This window comes from Chenopodium quinoa, unplaced genomic scaffold (assembly GCF_001683475.1).
Source record: "Chenopodium quinoa cultivar QQ74 unplaced genomic scaffold, ASM168347v1, whole genome shotgun sequence".
Taxonomy (NCBI): domain Eukaryota; kingdom Viridiplantae; phylum Streptophyta; class Magnoliopsida; order Caryophyllales; family Amaranthaceae; genus Chenopodium; species Chenopodium quinoa.
This window is the reverse complement of record NW_018742461.1, coordinates 523520-551367: the sequence shown is the minus strand read 5'-3', so window position 1 is coordinate 551367 and position 27848 is coordinate 523520. Positions and strand designations below refer to the sequence as shown.

The window sequence follows — 27848 nt, the reverse complement described above, 5'->3', positions numbered from 1 at the left end:
ATTACTCTATATAATGTATATCAGAGAAGTTCATAGTTTATTCATAATCTGCAGTTACTTCAAATCATCAGGAACGCAGAAATTCATAACCTGCAGTTATTTTAATGATTACTTTAAACAATTTGCTCAATTTTATTAAGAAGTAGCAAAACTTGCAGACTGAGAGACATAATTGTGGGTGAAGGTGGGTAATACAGGGATGAGTATGTTGGTATAAATATGAACAATGCCCATAAATTGGGAATTTTTGTCCCATATTATAATGAACTTATAGATTTTTTGGAAAGATTAGGACTTTATGAGCTTATAGATTATTGTTTCATGCATGTCACCTTTTTGTACAATGATTGCTATGATGCAGAGTTGTACACAATTTCCTTTGTACTAATCGTTTACAAATTTTGAGGAGTTTAATGATAGCTTATAAATTTTTAAAATACTATAATTATACGTGAATTCTTTAGGTCTTAATTGTATTGTAACTCAATAATTTAAAAAAAAATACTAAGTTGTATGTGGATGCCAACTAGCTTGGTGAAGTTTTATGAGTGATTTAAGACCTGAGATCAAATTCCGTCTACAACATTGCCCTTGCGGCTCTCTCTACACCCAAAATAATATGAAACGACACAAAGATTGCACATAATATAAAACGACCAATTAAGTTGACACTTGAAAATTTTGTCAACAGAACTAACCTTCAATGAATTCAACCAACAATCTTGAAGACAATATTATACACAATAAAAATTATAGGAAGAAAAAGGCAAGTAAAGCATGAACTTTAATGTTCGAGCACAAGCTGTCTAGGATCAACATCAGCCTTCTTAAGAAACAATCCAGAAAGATATGCAGAAAGAAATTTCTCTCATATAATCCTCATGCCAAACCAATCAAACTGCTGTATCCAACCCAGCATGGAACCTGTACTAATGAGATCAAACACTCACCATCTCATCTTCGCGTAGTTTTGTAGCCTGCTTTTTATCCTCTGATGTTGATCCTCATTTTCATGATCTACCAAGGCATCAGCGAGGCATCTTGCTAGAATGACCCCGTCTTCTAAAGCTGAACACCCTCCCTGGCCTAGGTCTGGTGTCATAGGGTGACATGCATCACCTGCTACACATACATTGTCTTTACTAATGTTTCCATATAGGATCTCCAATGGAGGCCTTTATCCTAGTGGCGACGTACGATTTCTTCAATTTTTGTGTCTTCTATCACAGCTCTTATTTGGTCAGGCACCTTCCCAAGTTTACTCAGAACCAAGTCAGGCTATAAACCATGGCCTTTCTCGTAGTATGCAAAACCCCAACAGTACCTGTTTTTGTAAACTACATCAGAAGCCAGTTAACCATGTTATTAATTTTGTTATATTTTCTCATATCTCAGATCAAGACATGTAATTAAGCAAATACATAGGAAAAGAATGTCAGTTTTAAAAAATACTGATAAACATAAGTATCATTAACCAATAACCGAAATGCATCCTAGCTTACTACAGTTTTCAGTCACAAAACCTTAGCTTCCATGACTTAAAAAAAAATACTCTTCTTATAAACCAGTTCAGACTTCAGATTGTCATTTGCAATGTACATTGAAATGACAGCATTTGACATTTTAGCTTTACCTTATGTGTCAATTTGTACTATTGTATACAATTTATTAACATTCGTGACAATCACGAGGGATAACAAGGTGCTTGTAACTTTAAAAATCAATGCGACTTATGTTTTGTTTCCGGTTCACGATAATTTTACTACGCATATAGGTGCAACAGAATTAACTATAAAGTAAAATGTGCAGCCTTAATACCTTGGCCTTTTGGGTGGATCCATCCACAAGGTGCACTAGCTTTAATAAGCCTGATTCTTCACCTTGGAAGAATATCTTATGGTGTCATTTGGTAATTCATTTGCAAGCGCTTCTAGTAGGGCTTTCCGTCTCACATATCGAACTTCATGATCTCCACTGTACATTCAGTAAGACCATCTTAATTCAAAGTGAAACAACCGCAAAGAAAAAGGAAAGACATCTAAAACAAATACTTCAAACTTACTGTTTTCCCTTGTTTGTATATGAAACATAAGAAGTCTCCTGTAACTGTAGAATGATTACTCCGTATAATGTACTACGTATATCTGAGTTCACAGTTGATTCATGATCTACGGTTATTTCAAATTAGGAACGCAGAAATTCGGATCAGGTACCAAACAATTTGCTCAATTTTATTAAGAAGTAGCACATGAACGTTGATCAGTGTCTGAGGCCCTAAGGTAAATTGTATGACCAACAACAAAAATGTCATCCATGATCCAATTTAAGTCAACAAAATACTCTTCAAACAGATTCAGCCAGCAATCAGCTAGACTACAGTTGTATAAATTGAAGATTAATCAACGAAAAGCGCGCTACTTGAGGTCAACAAAGTAATTAAGGTTCAATAAGTTCAAGCCACTAATCTTGTGAATATTACATAAGGCTTGCAGAGAATACTGTCTCCATGAAACCTAACATTCAAGCACTAGTTGTCTAGGATCAACATCAGCCTTCTTAAGAGACAACCCCGATAAATACGCAGAAAGAAAATTCTCTCGTAAAAACCTTACACCAAACCAATCAGACTCCTGTATCCAACCCACCATATAACCTGTAAAAATCAGTTCAGATGCTCTCCATCTCCTCTTTTTTGCATAATTGTTTAATGCGTTTTTTATCCTGTCAGAGTCATTCTCATTTTCACAGCCTAATCTCCTCTGAGAAATTGAGTTATCTAGAAAGGCATTGGCAATACTTCTTGCTAGAATGAGCCCGTCTTCTAGAGCTAAGGACCCTCCCTGGCCAAGCTCTGGTGTCATTGGATGGCATGCATCGCCTGCTACACATACATTGTCTTTGCTTATGTTTCCAAATAGGACCTCCAATGGAGGCCTATATCCTATTGGAGAACGTACAATTTTTTCTACTCCGGTGTCTCCTATCAACACACTTATTTGCTCAGGTACCTTACCAAGTTTACTCAACACAAATTGCTTCAGCTTCAATTGATCAGCTTCTAGCAGTTTCCTGTTTTCTGTTACATCAGTCATCAGCTACAGCACATTTAACCAGACACTCAGTTATATAAAGTGTCTCAGCTTGACCACATCTTTGAGCCTTTGGCATACATTGTCTTTTAAAGTCATTTTTAAAGCTAAGATAACTTTAAATGATAGCTTAACCATATACTACGTATTAGCTTCAATTTTATTTAATTATTTTTTTTTTTTTTTTTTTATTTTTTTTTGACAAGAAAGCATTAGCTTCAATTGATCAGCTTCTAGATAAAGATTTAAAAAATGTATATTAGGCAATACCGCCAAAAATTACCTTGAGCTGATGGAGACCAGGTCAAAAACCAATAAACAGCATTGTCATCACAGGGAACGATAGCATATCTAACACCATTTCCCATTGTCAACTGAAATTTAGGCTTGAAACCATGACCTTTCTCGTAGTATGCAAAACCCCTTATAGCCGATCTTCCTGACAATGCTGGTTTCTTGAATCCTAACCATTTTGCCACCACTGAATTCACCCCATCACACCCAATCAATACCTGTTCATTTAAAATGACATCAAAAACTAATTTGCCATCTTAACAATCTTCCCTACATTTTCTAATATCTCAATAATATTCCGAAACCAAATCATGAAACCAAATTAGAGATCAATGACCACCTTAAAATCCAAGGTTGGTTTTCTGAAATCAATTTGGAGCTATATATTGGTGGAATTACAAAATTCTGTCAATTTATGTTTGGTCCTTTGAAAATCTCGGACAAGTAAAATGTTCGGCATTATTATTACCTTGGTCTTAAGGGTAGACCCATCAGCAAGGCACACAAGCTTCAAGGAGCCTGATTCTTCAATAGAAACGACCTTGGAGGAATACCTTATTGTGTCACTTGGTAATTCTTTTGCAAGCGCTTCTAGTAGGACCTTTCGTTTGACACAGCGAACTTCATGATCTCCACTGCAGTTCTCATAGTTCATTATTTCAGTGCTAAGAAGTAAGGACCCTATTGATACAAGTGAATCAATAGGGAAATAAAAAAGGTAGATTAAACTATATATTACTTTTAACTTACTATTTCCCCTTGCTTGTTAATGAAACATTTGAAGTCAAATCTCCTGTAACTAAAGATGAACAACATATCCTGCACCCATAAAATTACAGAGATATCATCATGACCTTTTATGCTAAAAGACTGAAGTTTAGGAAAACAGATCAATTGAAATTATAAACAAACTAAGCAGCTATATCCCATTAAGCACGTGGAGCGGAACGTATATGTAGTTACCCAACGAGCTGGTCATGCTGTTTTCTAAGTGAATCACCGAGCCCAAGAGCATCCAAAGCCCTCCAAGCATTAGTCCAAACTGTAATAGTGATCCCAGCTGCTCTCAGGATATCTGCTGATTCCAACACCAAACACTTTATTCCCAGCCTGCAAATAAGAAGGGAAAAAAATCAAGTGAAGTAAAGAATGCTTTCTTCCCTTCTTTTCTTCCCCATTCATCAGACTGTATGAAACCATACAAGTGGAAATCCCCTTAAGGAGGAAAAAGCGTGGATGTTGCAATTTCGGCTTGTTTACTATTCCATATAAGGCACAAAAATTGTAAGGGTAATATATATAGATGGAACATGGAACGGCAATGTAATTTTTCATTAGCAGACCTTTTCTCAGTTCTTTCATTTTCAAAATCACCACTCGCAGATTATAATCTAATAGGTGCTTAAGAGTGATAATGAACCAATATATACCTGTGAAGTGCTAAAGCAGTAGCAAGACCAGATATTCCAGCTCCAACAATCACGATGTCTGAAACAATTTCCATCTTCCTTGTACCTTTTCTTGCAAATTAGCAAAAAAAGACAGCCTTTCGAAGATTTCCTACAGATATGAGATGATCATGTCAATGTTTCCTGTATGTACTTATATCAGTACATTAACCGGAAAGTTAAGCACAATTTGACTGAAACAATGGACGAGTTCTTTGGCAACTAAGATGGTTTGATCCAGGTCGCCATCTATTAGCACTAGCATCTTTGTATTGTATTATTAGTCTACAGAACATTATTATCTTATATATTAAACATCATGAAACAAAGGCAATTGTCTAATTTCCTATCAATTTTTTCAGTTAGACTTAATCCAGTTAAGGCAAGTGGTACTGATGAGCCATTAAACTAGTAAAGTCATAATCATAATCTAGTGATATTAAATCTTAAAATATAAGCTGATATTATTAATATGGTCAGAACTCAGAACTGGATGTTTGAATATCAACTATTTCTGCTCCTACAATAATCTAGCTTAATCACCACGATTGCAATTGTTAAATATCCAACTAAGTGACTAACTTATCAATTTTAGTTTCTATTTACGAGTATTCTACGTTTCCACAGAGTTCCATAAATTTTTCTCTAATTACTTACAGCCAGTCTCTCCTCACTTTCCACCATACCTTACAAATTGTGGAATTGTAAAATGCAAATGTTTACTTGCAATTACAGAGTATATGGAATAATATGTTTATTACTTGCACATTATTTCGAGCTTATTGATTATTGTTGTATGCATGTCATCTTCTTTTAGAATGATGTAAAGTTCTTGTACTCCCTCAACAACATGAGGTAAAATGTATGATGAACAACACAAACATCATCCACAAACTAATTGAATCTTGCACAAACATTATCATCCACGAACTAAATAGCATAAAAGTTGCCATCCCCTTGGAAAATATAAAATGTGGATGTGGGAATTTCGGATTGCTTACTATTTCTACGTATAAGGTATAAAGGCAATGATAATGAATTTAAGGGTGATTTAGAAGGAACAACTTGAATGTATTTCTTCATCAGTAGACCTGTTCTTCAATCCTTTTAATTTCACAATTACCACTCACGGATACCAACTACACAGGTGACTATAACAAACCAATAATATTACCTGTGAAGCGCCAAAGCTGTAGCAAGACGATATTCCAGCCCCAACAATAACGATTTCTGAAACAATCTTCATCTTCCTTTTACCTCGTCTTGCAAATTAGCATGTCTTTCGAAGATTTCCTAAGAATATGAGATGATCATGTCAATGTTTCCCGTACAAAGATCGGTACGTTACCTGAGGATCCAAGCTTGTAATGACTGAAACAAAGAACGCTTTCTTTGGCAAACAAGATGGTTTGATCCAGGTTGCCATCAACTAATGTTCTTGTATTGTACATTAAACATTGTTGAATAAAGCCAATTATCTCATATCTTATCAATTTCTGTAATAAGATTTTAATAATACCGCAAAGAAATCATGAGCAAATCAAAATTATTGAATATCAAATTATTGCCACTTCTACTACCAATTTCGTATAACATTCAATTAACTTTTCAGATTAATTTTAGCTAGTGTTATTTGTCGAATTCAAAGGTTAAATTGGTCTCCAGTCTTACAATTGCAGAATGAATATATGAAAAAGTTAGACCAAAATTGCTAAAAGCCTAAAATTTCTTACTAAATTAACAACTGAAATCAATTTTAAAAAATAAAATAAAATAATAATAATAATTTATGAGTAAATTGAAAGAACCCTAGAAAAATAAAAGTAGCACTAGTAGGACTTACAGTAACATAAGTGCTGTTGAAGGTGGCAATAAAGAGTTGAGAATTGGGAATTTTCATGAATTCGGATTTCTGTTGAATTTCTTTCCATCTTATTCTGTGCTCCTCTTTTGGCTTAATTAGGGTTTGTAAGCTGTAAGATTTGTCTGTCTATCAGCTTTATTCAGTGTTTGTATGCCTACAATGAATATAAACGGATTTGATCTTAGTGGCTTAGTGCGGAGAGATTTACGGATGCAATGATGTGACGAAATTTGATTTTTAATCATGATTACCACCCACAACTCCACGAGAGTTTAACCAGCCATTTTACGGAGTATGTTTTAATAGTATTTAGTAATATAATTTGAAAAATCTTCCGCAGTGTTAAAAGTTTAGTTCACTTTTCTTCCGTAGTGTTAATTGTATTTGGTAATTTTAGACTAACATTTATCATCGAATCACTAACACTTCCACTAGTGTATCTTACTGTCAAACTCGTGTTATGCTTCCTTAACAATGCTAAAAAGGAAAAATAACGAGGGGTGGACGACCCCCATGCACTAGTACGTACAAAAAAAACTTATTTAGATAAAGGGTTTAGAAACTAGTATTTTTCACCAATAAAGATGGCAAGACATAAATCTAACACAAACAATTAGGTTGACATTTGAAAAATACTGACAATAGAAGTCAACAGATTCAACCTTCAATAAAAACAGACAACAATCTTGAAGACAACATTGTAAACTACAAGTTATGCAGAATATAGTCAGAATATTCATTTCATGAACTTTAAAATTTGAGCACAAGTTGTTTAGGATCAACATCAGCCTTCTTAAGAAACAACCCAGAAAGATATGCAGAAAGAAATTTCTCTCTTATAATCCTCATACCAAACCAATCAAATTCCTGTATCCAACCCAGCACATAACCTGTACTAATGAGATCAAACGCTCTCCATCTCCTCGTCTTCGCGTAGTTTTGTAGTCCACTCTTTATCCTCTGATATTGATCCTCATTTTCATGATCTACCAAGGCATCAGCGAGGCATCTTGCTAGAATGACCCCGTCTTCTAGAGCAGAACACCCTCCCTGGCCTAAGTCTGGTGTCATAGGGTGGCATGCATCACCTGCTACACATACAATGTCTTTGCTTATGTTTCCATATAGGATCTCCCATGGAGGCCTATATCCTAGTGGAGAACCTACGATTTCTTCGACTTTTGTGTCTTCTATCACAGCCCTTATTTGGTCAGGCACCTTCCCAAGTTTACTTAGCACAAATTGCTTCAGCTTCAGTTGATCAGCTTCTTGCAGATTTTTGTTTTCTGTTAAATCATAGTCAAATTTTAAGTCTCAGCTTTTTTTTGGCAATCATTTCTTTCATATTATTTGGAGTTACGAAATTAAAATGATATCATGTGTATAGGCTAACTAAATTAACAGTGAATTTCATTATATAGCTTGTTTTGGAGTACTAATAATCATCATTTGTATACCTTCAGAAGATGGAGACCATGTCAAAAACCAATAAACAGCAGTGTCATCACAAGGAATGATGCCATATCTAACACCATTTCCCACAAATTGATGAAATTTAGGCTCAAAACCATGGCCTTCCTTGTAGTATGCACAACCTCTTATAGCTGATCTTCCTGTCAATGATGGTTTCTTGAATCCGAGCCATTTTGCCACCACTGAATTCACTCCATCACACCCCAACAGTACCTGTTTGTGTAAACAACATTAGAAGCCTGTTAGCCATGTTATTAACTTGGTTATATTTTCTCATATCTAAGATTAAAACATGTAATTAAGGAAATACAGGGGACAAGAATGTCAGTTTCAAAATAATTCTGATGAAAATAAGGATCAACCAATAATCGAAATGCATCCTAGCCTACTAAGTTACTAGAGGTTTTCAAACACAATTCACAAAACCATATATAACTGCAAAAACTACACTCTTCTTATAAACCAGTTCAGACTTCAGAGTGTCATTTGCAATGTGCATTGAAGTGACAGCATTTGACATTTTAGCTTTACCTTATGTGTCATTTTGCATACAATTAATCATCATTAACATTCATGACTTCATGAGGGATAACAAGGTGCTAGTAACTTTAAAAATCAATGAGACTTATGTTTGGTTTTTGGTTCATGATAATTTTACCACACATATAGTTACAATGGAACTAACTACGAAGTAATATGTGCAGCCTTAATACCTTGGCCTTTAGGGTGGATCCATCCGCAAGGTGCACTAGCTTTATTAAGCCTGATTCTTCTATAGAAGCCACCTTGGAAGAATATCTTATGGTGTCACTTGGTAATTCTTTTGCAAGCGCTTCTAGTAGGGCTTTCCGTCTCACACATCGAACTTCATGATCTCCACTGTACATTCTCTTAACATTCAGTAAAACAATATAATTCAAAGTGAAACAACCGCTAAGAAAAAGGAAAGACATCTAAACTTACTGTTTTCCCTTGTTTGTATATGAAACATAAGAAGTCAAGTCTCCTGTAACCGTAGATGAAGTATATATCCTGCAACCATTTTATTGCAAAGATTGAAACATGTATATGTAGTTAAGGTAAGAAAATCAGATTGAAACATGTATATGTAGTTACCCAAATAACGGGCCATGATGTTGCCTGAGTGAATCCCCGATCCCAAGTGCATCCAAAGCCCTCCAAGCATTAGTCCAAGTTGTAAACGCGATCCCAGCTGCTCGCAGGGTATCTGATGATTCCAACACCAAGCTTTTAATTCCCAACCTGCATGAAAGAAAATATAAACATACAGAAACCAAATGAACAAGTATCTTTTAGTTACTCCTCTTTCAACTTTAGTTCAGTAAAACTGCATATCTTCAGTTTGCTCAAAGGTGAAATTTCAGGAATAATAAAGAACTACATGTTTAAATTAAAACGACTCATATATCTCCATTGACAACAACCATCTATAAAGTGGCCATTTAATGCACGGGGTTGAACGAGTCACACAAAATTCATTACCTGTGAAGAGCTAAAGCTGTAGCAAGACCAGATATTCCAGCTCCAACAATGACAATATCTGTGTGTATCTCCATCTTTCACAAAATTTTGCAATTTTTGAGATAAATATTGAACTCTATATTATATATATATATATATATATATATATATATATATATATATATATATATATATATATATATATATATATATATATGTGTGTGTGTGTATATATATATATGAACAATGATTAGATATGGTACATCGTTTAGGGCGGCGCACTCACATGGCTGGCTGGAACAGTTACATACATGTACAGAAACATATTTTTTATATAGAGTAGATGCTTTTGTTGACAAATAGTCAAATATGACAACCTAAATGAATTGATTCAGGCTATCTTTTCGTTTTATTAATATGTTTATGAATAGTTTAATCTCATTTAATCACATTTTATTCGTATACTATAGTTTACATCAATCTTAATATTAAGGAAATATAATCGGTTCATCATACAGAAAAAGCAGGGGATAACATGTGGGAATGGGACTGATGAGCCACTAAACTAAGAAAAGGCAAGGCATCTTTAAGGTGGTCAAAATTAATTAATAGATATCAATATTTGATTGCTCCTATAATAGATTATTATAATACATCATATATTGTCAGAAGATAATTTTGAGTTAATTTGATGTTTTTACTGATTTACTGTTTTCTAGACTGTCAAAACATTATCATTAAAAAGGCCTTACAGTTTATGGGAGAACCAAAAATTCAACTTTGATGATCAGTCTTTTACAAGTTTTTTTTTTTTTTTTTTTTTTTTTTTTTTTTGCTACACTAATTTCTTGAAGCTAGGCAGAATATATAGAGTGCACTTTTTAAAAAATGAGGTTAACTAAAGCTCATTTCTTTTTCCATTCAATATAATTTTTTCGGAACCAGACATGTACATACAGACTCACAGATTTATTCATTTACGCGACTAAACAAACAAAAAGAGCATATAATCACATGATAAACTATATTATGTATTCTCAGAGCAGTCCACAATTGAAATCAGCCTTCTTCAACAGCAAATTAGCTAAAAATGACGCCATTACTTTGTCCCTCAAAAAACTCACCACCTTACCATCACTCTGTTGTAGGAAACCTACTATGTATGCTGTAGTAACAAGGTCAACGCCTCTCCATTTTCTATCCTTAGCATATTTCATCAAGCTTGTCTGAATCTTCTTGTATTCTTCTACTTCCAAATTCTCCTGCTCTACTGACTTGCTCACTGAAATTGCCTCAGCAAGGTATCTTGCAAGAATAATCGCGCCTTCTAAAGTAGCACACGCACCTTGACCTATGTCAGGGGTCATCGAGTGAAATGCATCCCCTGCAACACAAACATTATCTTTGCTTATATCACCCCAAATTATCTCCCATGGAGGCCTGAATCTTAGAGGAGAGCATATGATGTCCTCCACTGCAGTCTTCTCGATAATAGCCTTTATCTGGTCTTGTACTTGTCCCAAATTACTCATCACAAATTGCTTCATTTTCATGGGATTTTCTTTAATTTCTTCATCTATTAAAGTGCACATATTATAAGTGAGTGTCATATTTACCAAGGAAATGGACTTACATGAAAAATCAATTTGCTTACTGCTTACTACAGTGGAATAGAATACCTTGGTTGGATGAATTGAAAGTGAAAAACCAGTAAATGCTAGTGGGATCACAAGGGATGATCCCATATCGACAACCATGCCCAGTGAACTGCATAAATTCCGGGTTTAGGCTATGAATTTCTTGTAAATGAACGTAACCCCTAATAGCGAACCTCTTGGTGAAGGACGGCTGATTGAATCCAAGCCATCTTGCTACAACAGAATTTACTCCTTCACACCCAACCACCACCTTCCAGAAAAAGATGCATTTGTCAAGATGCTTATAATGCTGATTTAAATTTTAGACCAAATATCAAAGTAACAAGTTATGTGTTCAGCTTAAGAAATATACCTTCGTCGTAATGACTGAACCATCAGCAAGATGAAGCAGCTTTAAATGGCCTGATGTTTGGATGCTAACCACCTTAGACGAGTACCTTATTGTTTCCTTTGGTAACTCGTTTGCAAGAGTTTCTAACAAGACTCTTCTTTTCACACACCTTACTTCATGGTTTCCGCTGGCCAAACATATCATTCTTATAAGCATGTAATACAATATAAATGAGAAGCATGCAAATTATTTATGATTTTACTGACTAAATACATAGGCAGAAATATAGGATTACGAGTACTTACTATGAAAGTTGTGCTGTTGGAACCCCTGATGCTGCTGATGTTACAGTGATCCTGAACCATGTCATTTAGCAATCAATTACTTCAAACTCTTTATTTTGGGGAAAACTAATAGTGCACTTAAGAAAACCAACTGATTATGAAAAGTGGTGCACTTTAAAAAGATGGAGGTACAACACTTTAACAAATATTAAGTATGGATATGTAATCTTGATATCAAACCCATGCTCCGTTACAAAGTATAAGGTTGCGTACATTTGACTCCGTACATACACGCAAAAAGAGCAAGAGATAGAATGTTGCAGTGTTCACCTGGAGAGCCGGCAGTGTTGTGAACGAAGCAAGTCACCAACACCAAGTGCATCAAGTGCATTCCAAGCATTAGTCCATGTAACAAATGCAGCACCACTTACTCTCAAACTATCAGAGGATTCGAGAACCAAACTCTTCAATCCCAACCTTAAAAAGTTATACTATGTAAATCAAGATGTAATTATAAAAAGGTCTTTCTAAATTATAAAAAGAGTAAAAGAATTGAAAATCGTAATCGGAGATGTGAGTATGTTTTACCTGTGAAGAGCTAATGCCAAAGAGAGGCCTGCAATGCCACCTCCAACAATAACAATGTTTTCATTTACACCCATTGTTTCAGAATTCAGACTTGTGTTTTCTTGTTCTTTAAACACCTCATTATCTATAGCACGCCTTCAGACAGCAGCTGATCATTTATTATAATATTATGGATAAATTTTTCGACCAGACAATTAGACAAAGGAATTGAGAGACTGATTATCTCATTCCTGATGTCACATTTCTTTAACTGTCTACAGCTTAGTGAAGGTCTGATAGTTGATGAGGTGGCAAGGCAGGCGTAGATATTAGGGTGCATCGCTTTCATCCCCATCCACTCTGAATTCTACCAATTTAAATTGTTTCGGTTATTTAATACAAGTACTTCGTATTTAACAAAACAACTCTATGTATGAGACGGGTAAGATAGGTATTAAACGATATATATATATAAGCGGTATTAAACGGATATAAATGCCTAAGCGAGAGGAGGCCCAGAGATGACAAAGGATCACCTCATTTACAACAATAAATATGTGATACCCCTTATATTGTCAGTTACTCAGTTTATAGAACAGCCTTGAGAGAAGTAAATCAGGGGGGTGTAGAAAGCCAATTATCCTATCGGACAAAAAATTTCAGATCGTAGAAAATACTTCAAAAGTCAAAACCAATCCAATTTTTTGTATACCCGTATATATACTACTATTAATTTATGATAGTCTGTAATTTATATTGAGTATATGATGCACGACCGAGCAAAAGTATATCTATATGACTAGGGGTGGGACTTCGGTCTGGCGGTTCGGTTTGACCTCGGTTTGAGTCGGTTTCGGTTTGGAGCGGTTCGGATTGAAACGGTTTAGTTTAGCTGGCGGGTTGGTTTGGTTCGGTTTGGGTTAGTCACGGCTCGGTTTGGTTTTGGTTTATTTCTTTGCGGTTTAAATTCGGTTTGGGTCATAAGCGGGTCGGTTTATAAACGATTCGGATTATGTCGGTTCGGTTTGATACGGGTCGGTTTAAGGGGCGGGTTTACCCGGGCCAATGTCAGTTCGGTTTACAAACGGTTTGGATCAAGCCGGTTTGGTTTGAAATAGGTCAGTTTGGGAGCGGATTTACCCGGGTCAATATCGGTTCGGTTTATAAACGGTGCGAATCATGTCGGTTCAGTTTGAAATGGGCCGGTTTAGTAGAGGATTTACACAGTTCAATTGGTTCGGTTTATGAACGGTTTGGATCATGTCGGTTCGGTTTATAAGCGGTTTGGGTCATGAATTCATGATTGTTTTAAAGATCGCGTCATGACCATGATTTAATGAGTTGATACTTATAATATGATAAATCGATAATTAAGAATGTATAAGTATTCAATTAGATTGATCAACAAGTGTTTTAAACTTTTAAGTTTTAATAATCAGATATGTAAATATGTTTATCGATTGTAGTACATACCAATAATTCAATGAGACAATGATACTTATGATAGTATGATAATGATACCAACCGTACATTCGTACGATATGATATACATAATAATTAATCTATAATTACATATACATTAACAATATCGTATTGAATCAATTTCCATTTCCAAACATTGCATTTCTTATAAATTATAACTTACACGAGATTAAAAGGATTCGTTATTTAGTTTGTTACTTTATTTAGATTACTAACTCAAACAACTTAATAAGTTAAATGGACGAAATCACGAAATCACTAATTAAAGTGGTGATGAAATCATATGCAATACTAATGTACGATTACAGATTTGGGATGCCTCCGTATTTATTAAAATTCTTTTACTTAATATCTGGTTTAATTTAAGAAAAGCTAAAAAAATGTGTTTTATAAACATTTTAGTCCTCCCCTTTGCAAAATACTTGTATAAGAAAGTTTTATAAAGTGATAATGTGAATGATTGTACGCCTTATTGACTAGTACAGTAATATTCTAATGCTTATGCCACTTGTGTAACGCAATCTCATACATCTCCAATCTTATGTTATCTTTGAGGCTTTGAGTGTTATTGGATGATCATGAATATCAAGGAACAATGAAGATAATTTGGGTGGACTAGCATTATTACTGGAATGAAAATGATACAAATGATATATCTTGTAATAAAAAATAAATAAGTAATCTAAAACGATATTAATAATGCCGTTGGCCTAGATCTAGGTGATATATTTGTATAAACCTAAGCCGTTTGATTAGATCTACATTTATTAACATTAATTGTATTTACTATTTAGCCATTTAGGTTGTAAATAATTCAATTTGAATTAAGCAGTTTGTAATCGGATCAGTTTAAACAGGTTGCGATTCGAAAACAGTTCGATTTTAACGGTTTAACGGGTTATGGCAGTTCAGTTTAGACGGTTAGCGGATTATAACGGTTAGGTTTATACGTGCGGTTTAAACGGTTTCGGTCCATAAACGGGTCGGTTTAAACGGTTAGCGGGTTACAAATGGTTCGGTTCAAACGGTTTTTTTTCGATTTAAACGGTTTCGGTTTATAAACGGTTCGGGTCATTAACGGGTTTATAAACCATTCGGTTCGGTTTCGTTTCGGTTCGGATTTCCGCAGTTTGGTTTGTTATCGGTTTACGGTCCGTAACGGGTTGACATTGAGCGGTTCAATTCGGTTTCGGTTTGATATTGAACGGTTCAGTTCGGTTTTCGGTTTATATTTATCGGTTTATAAACGGATCGGTCCGTGATGGTTCGGTTTGGTAACGGGCGGTTTCACGGTTCGGTTTGAAAAGTCCCACCCCTATATATGACTAATGTGGCTGATTTGTGGGAAGGTATAAGCGTAAACAGGTATCATATAGGAAGTAACATATTGCATGTTTTTGAGACCTAAAAGGCAGTAATCCAAAATTTAAGGATAACAAAGACTTGGTTACAAGTATTAGAATTCTACAAAAATGCTTAAGCAAATTTTTTGAAAAACAATAATCGGCAACATTTTTATAACAATCCAACCTATCAATCTAATACCACTGCATTTTTGGGAATAAATAAGTACTCCTGCAGGACCTGCACTTGCTATGATACCCAATAGGCCAACCAGCCAAAGATTACCTAAAAAAGGGAAAATGATACTTAAAATCCCCCAGGCCTTCTCTCTGTACCCGTATACAACTTCAATCATCTTCCAAAGCTGCAAGTCCACGACAAAATTTCTCATCTGCTCTCCGGAAATTTAGCCTCGTAATCTTGTGGTAGCTGCGTCGAGAATACACACTAAACGTTTCAGCATTGGATTCCATGAATAACACCTAGAACAAGATCAAAGGATAACAAAAACACTTACCATGTATGTTGCACTAATCAACTTCCCTGCAAACCATCTGCCATGTAGTGCGCGTTGTGCATTCATTGCTGATTGGGTGTTGTCAAATTTCAAGTATACAAATCCTTCAGTGTTCCTGCTCCCGAAAATAAAGAAACAAAGTGAGAAAGCAGAAAGATGAAACTCATCTTGAACAAGATGCTTAATCCGCTCAAAATACTTTCAAGAAGCCATTGTTTTGAACAAATACATGCCAATCATGAAATGCAAACAGACAATGCCTAAGAAAAAAAACAAAAAACCAAAAAACAACAATGTGCGAAGACTGCTGACACTCCACTTTTAAGGCATTTTGAAAGCACCGTCAACACTACCACATTCACATATGCGTTAGTTGCATAAATAAATTCTGTGATTGTTGGCAATGGTTAAAAACAATCTATCCATAATTTAGGACCTTTAACCGCAGCTATATTTCATGCCAAGTATTATTACAGTATATAGGCAAAAGCATGACATTATCCAGTAGAGACAGAACCAAAGGTGTCAGACATTTAACACGCTCAAAAAACTTTTAAGTTCATACTTGTCTACAAAGATGTGCTTCAAAGGCCCATATTTCTCACATTCATCTTGCACATCGTCCTTTATATCAAGATCAAAATCAGGTTCAGTCTGAAAGAAAGAAAGCAAAATATCAGCAACTAAAATATTAGCAATTCCAAGAACCCCATTACGAAGTTGGTACAAACCTCTAGCTTTGGATCAAACATATTTTTCAACAATAGACACTCACTGGGGACACCTATAGTGTCAGCCATTGAAAGAGTGCCTAGGGGAGCAGAAAGACCAGCACCAGGCAATCCTCCAAGAGGAACTACAGAAGGCTGTGTGAGAGGAGAAACTCCAGGAGCAACCCCGGGCATTGGTGCAGAAACCACAGAAAGAGCTCCAGTATTAACAGCTGAAGAGGCAAGTGAACCACCAACACTGCATCACAGAAACATCGATCAGAAAACTATTATTTTGACAGTGAATATTGACACCTAATTCCCACAACGTGACGAATAAGCATACCACCAACTTAAATTGCCACAACTTGGGAGATAACGCTTAAAATTACTAGAGTTATTAAAAACTAGATTTTGGGCCAATAATACTGAAAGATACTAACCCGGTAGAATTGCCACTGCGATCCAACTTTTGCATGAGAAGCGCTCGAGAACTTGCATTTAAAGCCTTTGGAAATAGTAGGAAAATCAAATCATCAATGTCTGGTTCTAATTTGAAAATAAGGTGAACAGATGGAACATATTTTGACTGTATACAACCCCATTTCATACAAACAAATGCATAAATGATTGGTAAGCTAATATGGTTGGTACAAAGTAACTATATTAGGGGGAAAGAACAGAGAATAAGAAATGAAAAGACTACTTAGCTCTACAAGTATAAAGGTTTCACAATTTCAGGGCCTCAGACTTATTACGTCAAATATTATATGAGCATTTTGTTTTCATCTATTTTTTTTTCTTTTCAGAGGGGTGGTGGACTGGTGGGAGATTAAGTGTATAAAACAAAAACAAACAATCATACGGAGCTAAGTGATCCCAATGGCTAACAACTAAAAAGCTGAACGCTAAATGCATATCAATTCAAGCTAACACAAAACAGGTCCAACAACTACTGCATATAACTGTACACCATATGCCTAGATTACCTAGTATCCTTTCATTAACAAAAGAGAACTTTTGTTCGCCTCCATATCATTAGCAATAGACATGCAACAATCAGCTCCCCTTACTTCCAAAACCCCCTTGGCTCTCTCATCATTATTCCTCTAGAATGCAGAAACAAGCTCCTCTAACGGCAACCAAAATAGCAGAGACAGTAGATTACAGCAGCGGGATGAAATTTATACATGGAGGAAAAGTGAGCAGTACACAACCAACACAACCAAATAGATTCCAGTACTCCAGCCTACCATCCACTCACTCAAACGGTGACCATAATAGTCAGACTGACAAACAAAACCAGAGATAGAGCGGACGGGAGGGGGGGGGGAGGGGGGGATGCTGTAAATGCAGAGAGAGCAAAAAGAGAGGTCAAGACAGCAGCAGTAACAAACACAACCAAGAACTAGCTAGATAAATTTCTCGCCAGTATTAGCTACACACATAAACTGCACAGAACATGTTTAACACATTAAACATTGGTCTCAAACAAGCATTGAGCTAAGCCACTTGAGTTTCAAGATGGAAGCAACCTCTAAGAGACATCCTAAGATTCACATTTAAAAAAATTAAAAAAAAATTAATTAGCAAAAAAAACAAAAAACAAAAAGGAGCCGAAAACCAAAAAAAACAGCTACTCACCATGCCACCGCCTTCATCATCATCTAAATCACCAGTAGTTGCCCCTGCATCTTGCATTCCAGGTTGATCAGTGACAGCTGAAACCTGAAATAACAGGTAGCAAAATTTAAAATGTAAATCTAGCAGTCATCAAATAAGTCACTTCATCAAGAAACATAGTATCAGCTTAGCCTAGCATTTAACACTGCTTTTTGACGCAAAGAAAAAGAGTCATGGGCAGCTACCCATTTTTAAAGATTTAAAACAAATTCAGAAATCTAGGTCTTTAAATAACACATAATAGCAAAAACATCAGAAAATTTCAATAACATTTCTGCTTCTAGATCCGCTTCTCACAAAGGGCATTCTTCAATTTCCAAAACTTCACTCAATAGTCATACATGCCCCAATTCAAACCACCCAAATTAAGGATGTTTATCAATTTGGTTTGATTTCAAAATTTATAATATCATCAATCTAATAAGGTCAGAAAGAACTCCAAAGAATCCAGGAATTTCTATAACAAAACCTCATACAAGTATATCTAACTAAGCATGAGCCAGAAGTCCATAACACTTCATTGCCAAATGAAATAGCTCCAAACAAGAAACTAAAAATGTGATTTAAGTGCCACAAGTTGGCACTAAACTGACTGAATCTTTCCATATATGTTCCTCTAAAGATGAGAATAACAATGGGATTTTAGTAAGATAAATCAAGCACCACAATCGTCCACTCGCAACTTCAACCACAACTGCAATGCTTTGTAGCCATTCAACACATAAGGCTTACAACAAGAACAAAAACAACTTAGTATAAATCTCATTAGGATGAGGTTTGGGATGGTCCAAATGCTAAACAGCCACACTATTCATGAGGCTGCTTTTGAAAGACCCGCAAAAACATTATTTAATGTTTGTTTTTAATGATAATAAGCATGTTTCTGCATATAAATTGGGAAAACATAAAGTAAAACCATTCAACAAATAAGACATGAGATAACATTTACAACCAGTAAGAACTACAGAAGAGCTGTTAAGATTACCTTCATAACCCGACCACCAATATCCAGTTGTCCATTTAGAACTTGAGCTGCCTTAGCATCTTCAAGACGTGCAAACTGCAAAACATAACAATAACCAAAACAATATATGAAAACAAACTCAATAAGAGTCAACAAAGAACAAGTAGGAAGCAACAAGAGGAGTAATTTGAAGCATGACAATATATGTCATCTAGTAAGAGAGTGACAGGGAAGATAGGGAAAAGGTACTGCAATTGTGACCACTTTCATCATTTGAACAGGAACATAAAATTGTAAAAACGCTCATAAAGTACTAAGACATTAATAATGACACCACCATTTGTCTTTTATCTAGCATTTTTAAGCAGTCAATAGGATAAGTAACATGCTTGTGCCAATCGTTTAATAAATCAAAACAGACCAACTTTGCTATAAGTAAATAAGATATGCTCACCTGGACAAAAGCAAAACCTTTACAAAGACCTGCTTCATCACGAGGTAACTGCACCAACTCGATAATCCCAAATGATTCAAAAACCTGGCAAGAATCCAAAATGTTACACATCATAAAATAGATAGATGGTCAATAAACAAGAAAACACAAGGTCTGAATTTCAAATCTATATTAGCACCCAAAAGATACAACACGAACAAAAAACTTGTGACAACTCACAAGTACACTTAAAAAACATAGCACAAAACTGCACCTAAATTGCAAACCCTACCCAAACAAGAATAACCTGGACAAACCTAAGTAAACATTTAAAGATTATGTAAGATAATGATGTAAAAAAGCATGCCAAAACTGGAATTTTAGATTCACTGACCACAACCCGGTCTGGCTGACCTATTTGAAATGTCTAGTAATTTCTAGCTAAATGGTATTCAGTGTTTCAAACAAGGTGGTAAAATTAGCTGCTATCCAGCTGGCACAACCCAATCACCTAGCTCTCTGGTCGTCTTAAAGAGCAAGTTTTACAAAATTGGCATAATAAATCATTAAAGCATTATACTATGTACAAATTTGTGTCTTGGCAGTTGTATTCTTGCTAAATTTCCTTGATTCAGCTTAAGCTCTCAAACTTCCCATTCAATCACAAACAGTTATACCATCTTTATTCTCGTTACTCTTCATTACTATAGCAACTGCTGTCAATCAACTATCTCCAAAATTTCAGAAATATAGAAAACAAGTGAACATATACTCATGGTATAGCTTTAAAACTACAGTGTATATTCAGTTTATTACTTCTTTAAAAGAGTGGTATTTTTCTTATAGACAGAGAATTAAAAGAAGACCAAATATTACAGCAAAGAACAAGTGAGAAATCAAATAAAATATGGATATAGACCCACAACCTTGCAATAACATGAACCACAAAATACTGAAAAGGAAACTGGATTTATTACCACACGAAGTTGTTCTTCCGTAATGTTAGGAACCAAATTTCCAACATATAACCTACGTGCTGCCCCTGAAACAGTAAGACCTGCTGCTGTAGAAGATGTAGACTGGACCAGATTTTTCTCAGCTTCGGAGGGTTTAACCATGACTGGTTGTCCACGGATAAGTTGCCCAGAGAGTGCTATAGCCATGGGAACTGACATTACATCATAGAACTCTATATAGCTGCACATATGAAATTAACTGTTCATTGCCTTGTGCACCTCCCCACTCCAAACAAGCAGAATGATACAGAAATATACACTCATGAACACATCATATTTGAACTAAATATACCTTCACAACTAAGTAACTGCCACATCATTTTTAAGCTGCAAAAAATTGTTGCTATGCTTTCATTTAATTAATGGGAGATTCATAGACTATTTTAATTTAGCAGGTACATCATTTTTCAACAGCAATACCATACTTCTACAAAAATTGAACAGAAGGAATATTACATACCTCAAGATCACAACAGTTTTTAGAAATTGAACCAATAGCACAGAGATGTTCCTAAAGTAGAGAATTGATGCACTAGCAGCAAAAAAAAAAAAAAAAAAAAAAAAAAAAAAAATAATAATAATAATAATGAAGCAGTCCTTCTCACCCTTCATATTATAAAAAGCATACACAACCATTTTCCAGTAATTCAGCTTACACAACTGCAGATTGACCTTTCAGAGTATCTCAGTAAAAACCAAGTTTCAATAACTAGTTGATAGATTGATTGAAGGATACAAATCTAGAATGTCCAAGAAATATAATATCAAATAAAATAATACCAATGAGTGTTCCACAAAGATACATAATTTCAAGTTATACGGCGAATATAATAAAAAGCTTACCCAACTCCTTTGGAACGTCTAGAATTACGGTCCATAATGAGCCGTACATCTCGAACCTACAAATCATCAACAGAGCTCATAAATTAATGTGATATTGAGAAGAAATACTTTTGTAAAAATATCCAGAAAGAATCTCATGAAAAATCATGTAAGAAACATGGCACTAAATAGATTTCTCACCTTTCCAGCTCTAGAGAAAAATTCAAAAATGTCCCTTTCATCTGCCCTTAGAGGGAGCTGCCATGATCAGACAGAAGTTTCAGCTAATAAATTTTTGGGAAGATGCAACTTGAAGCATGGAAAGTGAAGACAGACAAATAACATGAACAGAAACACACCTGATAAGCAAAGACTGTTCTCTGATCCCGCTCAGGGTCAGCCTCTGGTTCTGTTGTGTCATCCTTCTTTTCCTTGTGACGTCTGCAGTAAAACAAAATAAAAAAAGTTCCAAATACCTTAATACAAGGAGAGTGAGAGGGGGAAAGACATAAACCGAGACAAACACTTCATTGGGTCGAAACCTATGAAGAAAAAGTCAAGTCCTAATCCAATTGATCATATAAACATAAATCAGACCAGCATGGATGTTTAAAACTATTATAGCAATTAAGAGATCTTGAAATAGCAGCAATCTGCTCCATTACTCGCATTAAAGTCGAACCAAGCCCTGCAGCGAACTGCAGCAAGTTACTAAAAGAGAACAAAATTTTACAGATAATTAAACTATGAATATCACAGGAGTAGAAGATGATCTGACAAACCTTTTGAAACATAATTACAGGAACATCATCAGCGCAGAAAAATTTCAAATAAATTGCTAGAGAACTAGGCATGCAGTACTTTTGTTCATGAAGTATTATATTCAGGGAGTATGAGAGGGCTGAGAAGCTATCGGCATTGTATTTAGGGTAACTATATAAATGTAAATATTTCCTCAGTCAATCCAAGCACCATTCAATCTGCTACGTAGCCTAAGTTAAATCACTTATTGAGGAGCAGAGCCAACATCATACGTAGAGAGTGAAAAATAGAAGCTCCAAGCAATACATTTATTGAGCAGATTAAATGGTGCCGGTGGTAGAACAGACAAAAATAGCCATCCAACCAGAAAATAAGGTGAGACCTATCATGAATGAAGTCCAGGAAACAACTTGCTAGTAACAGCAATGCCAATTTCAAGTCTCACAGTGGAAAACTCATAAAGCACCGACTGTATCTCTGAGCTACTTTAATGGGACAAAGATTTTAGGAGAGCCTCAAAATTAGAAAACAGCATGCAATCAATACCCTAAGGATAGTCGCTAAACATTTGGTTAGAGAATAATAGTCCTGCAAAATTATTTTGGCCAGCCTTGTTAGCCAAGTGAACACAGCTGATCCCACAGGAATCAGAAGATGAAATGCTTCTCCTAAGCAAAGCCCATCACTCCCTTAACAGCATGTCTGCAACACAATAAATGAAATTAAGCACTGTGCTGAGAGGTGGAGGATAAGAAAAAATTCTTAACAAAACATCATCCTATTTAGTCTCCAACACTGAAACCCAAGAGCAAGACTTCTCTCAAAATCCCGGGGAGTTTAGGAAGAACATTAAAACCCATAGCTTGATTTCCTGAGCCTGGCTCATTTGCCAGAATGACCATCTGAAGATTGATCTAGCATATCTGCGAGTTCCCAGAATCTAGCTTTCAATACTTGGAATATTTTTACCATCAAAAGGACAAAAAAGAACACAGGTCATTACAAAAAGTCCATTCATAGGTATATTCACATAAACATTGCTGCAGCACTTTTTGACTTTTTCAGAATTAACCAAAAAAAAAGAGAGAGAGCTCTGCATTCAGCTATGCACCAATTACAATAAAAACAAAAGAATCCTCACCAAATGACATAGTTAATAAAAAGAAGTGATTGCTAGAAATATGTAACAAACTCCAACTTGGTTCACCAACAGATGAGTTTACACCTTTACAGATAGGTCAACAAAATATTAAACAGCATCATTAGCTGCATACATCGATACAAAAAAGGAAATAAAAACATTGCACTGATGCCTGACATAACAAACAAGCTATATTTGAGACTGATTTAACAGCTTGCTATGACACCTTGAAGTGTTAGCAAGAAATCCATTATTATATAGAAATAATGAGTTTAAATTATTAGTGCATATCAAGAAGAATTAGTCAGTATCCATCACAAACTGGAAAATGCACATACATATGTCAAATCAGATATTAAAGTCTACCTCTGAAAGAAGGCAAATAAAATAACAGGAGATTAAAAAAAAAATATTAGAGGTTTTAAAACATTACCTCCTTTCTTTGTCATGGATATCTCTGTCATGACTTCTTTCTCTTTCTTTTTCCCGGCTCTTCTCAACAATCTCTCTGTCCCGGCTTTTCTCTCTGTATTCCTTATCCCTAGTTCTCTCCCCATCCTCCCGATGTCTAATTGAATGACTCCTGCTACGTCGATCACGTTCATCTCTGTCCCTCTCACCCTCCTTCTCACGATCACGTTCCTTTTTACCAGAATCACGGTCTCTTTCACGTTCTCTTTCCCTATCCCTATCTCGGTCACGGTCCCTCCCATTTCTCTCTTCTCTATCTCTATCCTTATCCCTATCTCCCCTGCTACTTCTACGCCTCTCCCCATCCTTCTCGCTCCTTTCTCTTTCCTTAGATCGTGATCGATGCCTGGATGAACGCTTCTCCCTATTCCGGTCCGGGTCTTGATCACGATCACGCTCACGTGCATCATCCCCAGATCTAGAGCGCTTAGATTTGCGATCTTCATCCTCAGTGTCCTCACCCCTACGCCGAGAACTCCGGCTACGTTCCTTCTCCCCAGATTTTACTAGGTCATCTCCCCCATTGGCAGCTTCTTTCGATTTCTGTGGCTCAGGATTTTCTACCGTCTTCTCTAAATAATCATACTCATCAAAATCCATAATGCTCACCCTTCAAATCACTGCACCAAAAAATTGCTCAGCAAGCGACAAATATATATTCTATAAGTACACAAAAGAATGAAACTCAGCAACAACAAAATCCACCAATCAATACAATAACTTATTCCTAATGGTATAGCACGAATACTCAAATGACGTAAAACCGAGTGCAAATCGAAAACTCAGGAAACGACAACTACAACTTCCAAAAATTCACAGTAATTCCTCTCATAAATGGTAAATTGGCATAAACAGATATTAAACACCAAGTTTATAGTTAAAAACCATAAGGCAGTAACTCACAGCTGAGTAAACCCTAGAAAACCTAATTCCTAACCAAGTATCAAAAACTTCAGAAATTTCCCCAAATTAACATCTTAAGACCGTCAATCCAACGAATTCATCAACGAAAACAGATTTTCAGAAAATATAACCAAATAACAAGAACAGAAAGTAGAAATTCTACATACAACATGGAAACCCTAAGTAAAAATTAATTCATTGAAGTGAGACATAGTAGGTAAGCATTACAACGGAAGAATTGAATTGAAATGGAAAATAAACAAATGTAATGCATAAATTAGTCGAATCCAGAAAATGGAGAGAATATTAATGAAGATTACCTCAGAAAATGGTGGAGAAGAGCAAGGAGATAACGAAGCAGAGGAGAGAGAGTGGTGGTTGTTTATGTTTGAAGAGGGAGAAAGAACGAAAGAAAGAACGAGAGCTGGTACTTGTTGGGATTTTAAAGAGATCTTTTTTTCGGGGGCGCCTAATTTTTTATGTCTATTTTTTTGCTTGTTTTTGACAACTTGGAAAGACAAATTGTATCCGGGTAAAATCGTTTTAGGGTAAGCACTAAGGGGGCGTTTGGTTTAAAATGAATTGAAATGAAATCTCGTATTAGAAAGGTATGGATTCTAAAATTCATACTAACTAAAAGTTGTTTGGTTTAATATGAATTGAAATGAAATCTCGTAATAGAAAGGTATGGATTCTAAAATTCATACTAACCTCAAGTTGTTTGGTTTAATGTTGGAATGGATTGAATTCTTCATTAATAGAATGGATTATGAATCTTAGTGGAGAGGTGGGTGTGGTATTCCATAGGTATGGGGTAGAGTTAGAATCCCTTAAGTATGAGATTCCATTACTAAAAAAACTCAACCAAACAAAAAAATATATGGAATGGATTCTAACTCCATTCCAATCCATTCCAAATTATCCAACCAAACGACCCCTAAGAAATATGCAACTTATCACGTCCTCCTAAACTTCCTCTGTCGCACTTTTTCATGAATAACTGGTTATACCTTGAGCTTGATATTTGACTTCTTCTCTATGATACTTTGTACTTTGTATTTACTTAACCTGAATTCTAAAAAACCTAAAAAAAATCACCCTATGAAATTCTTAAAAAAAAATTAAAAATAAAAAGAGGAGAATGTTTTAATGGGGGGAAGGCGGAGGGGGTAATGTGTTGATGTGGCTCGTGTTGCTTGTGCGTATTTCTTTGTTACGAATTCACAAATCACAATCGTTGAATTAGAGAGTTGGAGGGTTTGAAAAGCAAAAACTAATATCTAATATATATATATAAATAAATTAGCCATTTTTGGAGAGCTTCGGAGCGTCATGTAAGAAATATACTTACTTCGACCAATAAGAAGAAAGATTTGTATTTTATTTTTTATTAAAAAAATTATGCCGCCACCTAGATAAAAGTAACGAATTAGATTTAATACATCTAAAATTTTTATGACACGTAGATTATAATCCACGAATTAAATTATTTAATGAAAAAAATATAGTAAAAATATAGGAAAAGATAAATTTATTAATTCAATACTACGAGTATAAGAAATCCAAAACAAATATACTAAAAAATATTTAAATGATGAACTTATAATTAAGTTTGATACTTATCATTATAAGATAATTTTGATAGTATTTATGATAAGAAATACAAATTGTTCGTTAATTATAATTAAATTAAAATTTGTGATACCTACCATTATAAATTGATACATCATGCGACACAAACAAAATTCCGTATCAATAAAAAAAAAACCCATCAAGCGATTTTTGTGTTAGTAATTTTGTGTTAATTTTTGTTCATCAATGGCCGGGTAATTTTTAGCTTAATTTTTAAAATCCTATGTTTAAATTAGTATTTCTAATTATTACTTACATTGTATTAATTTGGGATACTCAACGATTATATGTTTATGTTTTATTTACTAAATGTTTTTTTACATGCAGATCTAACACATCATACGACACAAATAAAATTTCGTATTAATACAAAATCTCATCAAGCGAATTTTGTGTTAGTAATTTTGTATTTGTTTTAGGTCATCAATGTCTTGGTAATTTTTAAAATATTATGTTTAAATTTATATTTGTAATTATTAGTTACATTGTATTTATTTAGGATACTTAACGATTATTTGTTTATGTAATGACATACGATTAGATGTTGTATACTTAATATATGGATGACTTTGGTTATTTTTGGAGATGATGAAAGAATTCCAATGCATAGATTTGATTTTATATCGTGACAATTTTTCATTTATTGCTAAATATATTGATTTATTTTATATAAATGTAAAGATTTAATTTATATCAATTTCAGTTTGGCTAACATTTCACGGTTCAATTTATCCATTGATGTAGTAGGTTGGTTGTGGACGAGGTTGGTGATTCTATCGAAATAAAAGATATGGTAAAACAATGAATAATGATTTAGGATTTAAATTATTAAAAATTTATCATTTCACATTAAAGATTTTATATAACGGAAAAAATATAATATTTACAATTTATTTATATTTAATAAATTCATTATAAATTATAGTAAAAAAAAAATAATAATAAACTTTTGTTATTTTGTCTGAAATTATTAAATACGATAAATCAAATAATTAAAAATCTTAGATGAAAAAACCGTGATGCACGGGTTTCCATCTAGTGTGTTAATATGTAAAGGTAATTTTAAGGCATTTCGTCATTTGACACAAAACCTTATAGCAACAATTTGTTGAGTGTTACCATGATACCATATGAAAATGAGGAATGGTAATTGGTAAACCTATTTTTATTGTTTTGGAGGCTTAGACGCTTAGTATATTCCCAAATGTATAGTTTTTTTCATATTCGACGGGCAGTATGCGAAGAGACTAACCATGTTTGGAATCCATGAACATGACCCCATCATTCCATCAAGGCATCAATCTTAGGGACTTCATTTATGGAAGGTATTGTATTACATACGGTGTAGCAATACTAGATACTTGAACAAGGATGCAACGATATCAGTATGAATCTTATTGTTCTGAGGATCATGGAGTGGAGGGATGGTTTGTCCCTCCATCTTCTCCAGGAGTGACCTGGGTTCGATTCTCATCTCA

The 27848-nt window shown here is 34.8% G+C and overlaps 4 protein-coding genes and 1 pseudogene across 7 annotated transcripts; all 5 read right to left on the bottom strand.

The window, feature by feature from the left end:
• Nucleotides 1-636: 636 nt before the first annotated feature.
• On the bottom strand, nt 637-2315 carry LOC110718931 (annotated as a pseudogene).
• LOC110718510 (FAD-dependent urate hydroxylase-like) lies at nt 649-6936 on the bottom strand. 3 transcript variants are annotated; one of them, XM_021897350.1, is made up of 10 exons: nt 6675-6936; nt 6006-6124; nt 4814-4943; nt 4347-4493; nt 4134-4202; nt 3853-4018; nt 3373-3601; nt 2063-3076; nt 1819-1974; nt 649-1337 (listed from the first exon to the last, which is right to left on the bottom strand). In XM_021897350.1, the coding sequence occupies exons 3-8, from the start codon at nt 4885-4887 to the stop codon at nt 2514-2516; spliced, it is 1248 nt and encodes a 415-aa protein (XP_021753042.1). In that variant the 5' UTR covers nt 4888-4943; nt 6006-6124; nt 6675-6936; the 3' UTR covers nt 649-1337; nt 1819-1974; nt 2063-2513. The 3 variants fall into 3 exon arrangements, with proteins under 3 accessions (XP_021753042.1, XP_021753041.1, XP_021753043.1); XM_021897349.1 differs by having other exon boundaries at nt 1819-3076; XM_021897351.1 differs by having other exon boundaries at nt 649-1324; nt 1819-3076.
• Nucleotides 6937-7249: 313 nt separating this feature from the next.
• Nucleotides 7250-9799, bottom strand: LOC110718509 (FAD-dependent urate hydroxylase-like). The gene is made up of 6 exons (XM_021897348.1): nt 9672-9799; nt 9285-9431; nt 9132-9200; nt 8882-9047; nt 8153-8381; nt 7250-7981 (listed from the first exon to the last, which is right to left on the bottom strand). Exons 1-6 carry the CDS (start codon nt 9743-9745, stop codon nt 7446-7448), a joined length of 1221 nt encoding a protein of 406 aa, XP_021753040.1. The 5' UTR covers nt 9746-9799; the 3' UTR covers nt 7250-7445.
• A 653-nt stretch (nt 9800-10452) lies between these two features.
• Nucleotides 10453-12598, bottom strand: LOC110718426 (FAD-dependent urate hydroxylase-like). Its single transcript, XM_021897258.1, has 6 exons — nt 12512-12598; nt 12254-12400; nt 11945-11995; nt 11661-11826; nt 11330-11558; nt 10453-11226 (listed from the first exon to the last, which is right to left on the bottom strand). Exons 1-6 carry the CDS (start codon nt 12583-12585, stop codon nt 10688-10690), a joined length of 1206 nt encoding a protein of 401 aa, XP_021752950.1. The 5' UTR covers nt 12586-12598; the 3' UTR covers nt 10453-10687.
• A 2726-nt stretch (nt 12599-15324) lies between these two features.
• LOC110718508 (RNA-binding protein 39-like) lies at nt 15325-25229 on the bottom strand. 2 transcript variants are annotated; one of them, XM_021897346.1, is made up of 15 exons: nt 25059-25229; nt 23798-24455; nt 21821-21902; nt 21663-21719; nt 21483-21538; nt 21100-21171; nt 20601-20820; nt 19645-19728; nt 19212-19286; nt 18188-18271; nt 16987-17051; nt 16565-16802; nt 16399-16487; nt 15834-15948; nt 15325-15745 (listed from the first exon to the last, which is right to left on the bottom strand). In XM_021897346.1, the coding sequence occupies exons 2-15, from the start codon at nt 24433-24435 to the stop codon at nt 15704-15706; spliced, it is 1917 nt and encodes a 638-aa protein (XP_021753038.1). In that variant the 5' UTR covers nt 24436-24455; nt 25059-25229; the 3' UTR covers nt 15325-15703. The 2 variants fall into 2 exon arrangements, with proteins under 2 accessions (XP_021753038.1, XP_021753039.1); XM_021897347.1 differs by lacking the exon at nt 21100-21171 and having other exon boundaries at nt 25059-25207.
• Between the last annotated feature and the right edge of the window lie 2619 nt (nt 25230-27848).

Excerpts from the sequence above, each read along its gene's own strand:
- LOC110718426 (XM_021897258.1), bottom strand. The coding sequence starts at position 12,585 with ATGGGTGTAAATGAAAACATTGTTATTGTTGGAGGTGGCATTGCAGGC. Across the intron at positions 12,401-12,511 it reads TTGGCATTAGCTCTTCACAG|GTTGGGATTGAAGAGTTTGG; the intron begins GTAAAACATACT and ends TAACTTTTTAAG. Across the intron at positions 11,827-11,944 it reads CCAACAGCACAACTTTCATA|CGGAAACCATGAAGTAAGGT; the intron begins GTAAGTACTCGT and ends ATGTTTGGCCAG.
- LOC110718508 (XM_021897346.1), bottom strand. The coding sequence starts at position 24,435 with ATGGATTTTGATGAGTATGATTATTTAGAGAAGACGGTAGAAAATCCT. Across the intron at positions 21,172-21,482 it reads AGACGTTCCAAAGGAGTTGG|TGCATCAATTCTCTACTTTA; the intron begins GTAAGCTTTTTA and ends TTTTGCTGCTAG. Across the intron at positions 15,949-16,398 it reads AAGCACATCTTTGTAGACAA|GAACACTGAAGGATTTGTAT; the intron begins GTATGAACTTAA and ends TTTCGGGAGCAG.
- LOC110718509 (XM_021897348.1), bottom strand. The coding sequence starts at position 9,745 with ATGGAGATACACACAGATATTGTCATTGTTGGAGCTGGAATATCTGGT. Across the intron at positions 9,201-9,284 it reads CATCATGGCCCGTTATTTGG|GATATATACTTCATCTACGG; the intron begins GTAACTACATAT and ends AAATGGTTGCAG. Across the intron at positions 9,048-9,131 it reads TATACAAACAAGGGAAAACA|TGGAGATCATGAAGTTCGAT; the intron begins GTAAGTTTAGAT and ends GAGAATGTACAG.
- LOC110718510 (XM_021897349.1), bottom strand. The coding sequence starts at position 4,887 with ATGGAAATTGTTTCAGACATCGTGATTGTTGGAGCTGGAATATCTGGT. Across the intron at positions 3,602-3,852 it reads GGTCTACCCTTAAGACCAAG|GTATTGATTGGGTGTGATGG; the intron begins GTAATAATAATG and ends TTAAATGAACAG. Across the intron at positions 3,077-3,372 it reads CTGGTCTCCATCAGCTCAAG|AAAACAGGAAACTGCTAGAA; the intron begins GTAATTTTTGGC and ends CTGATGTAACAG.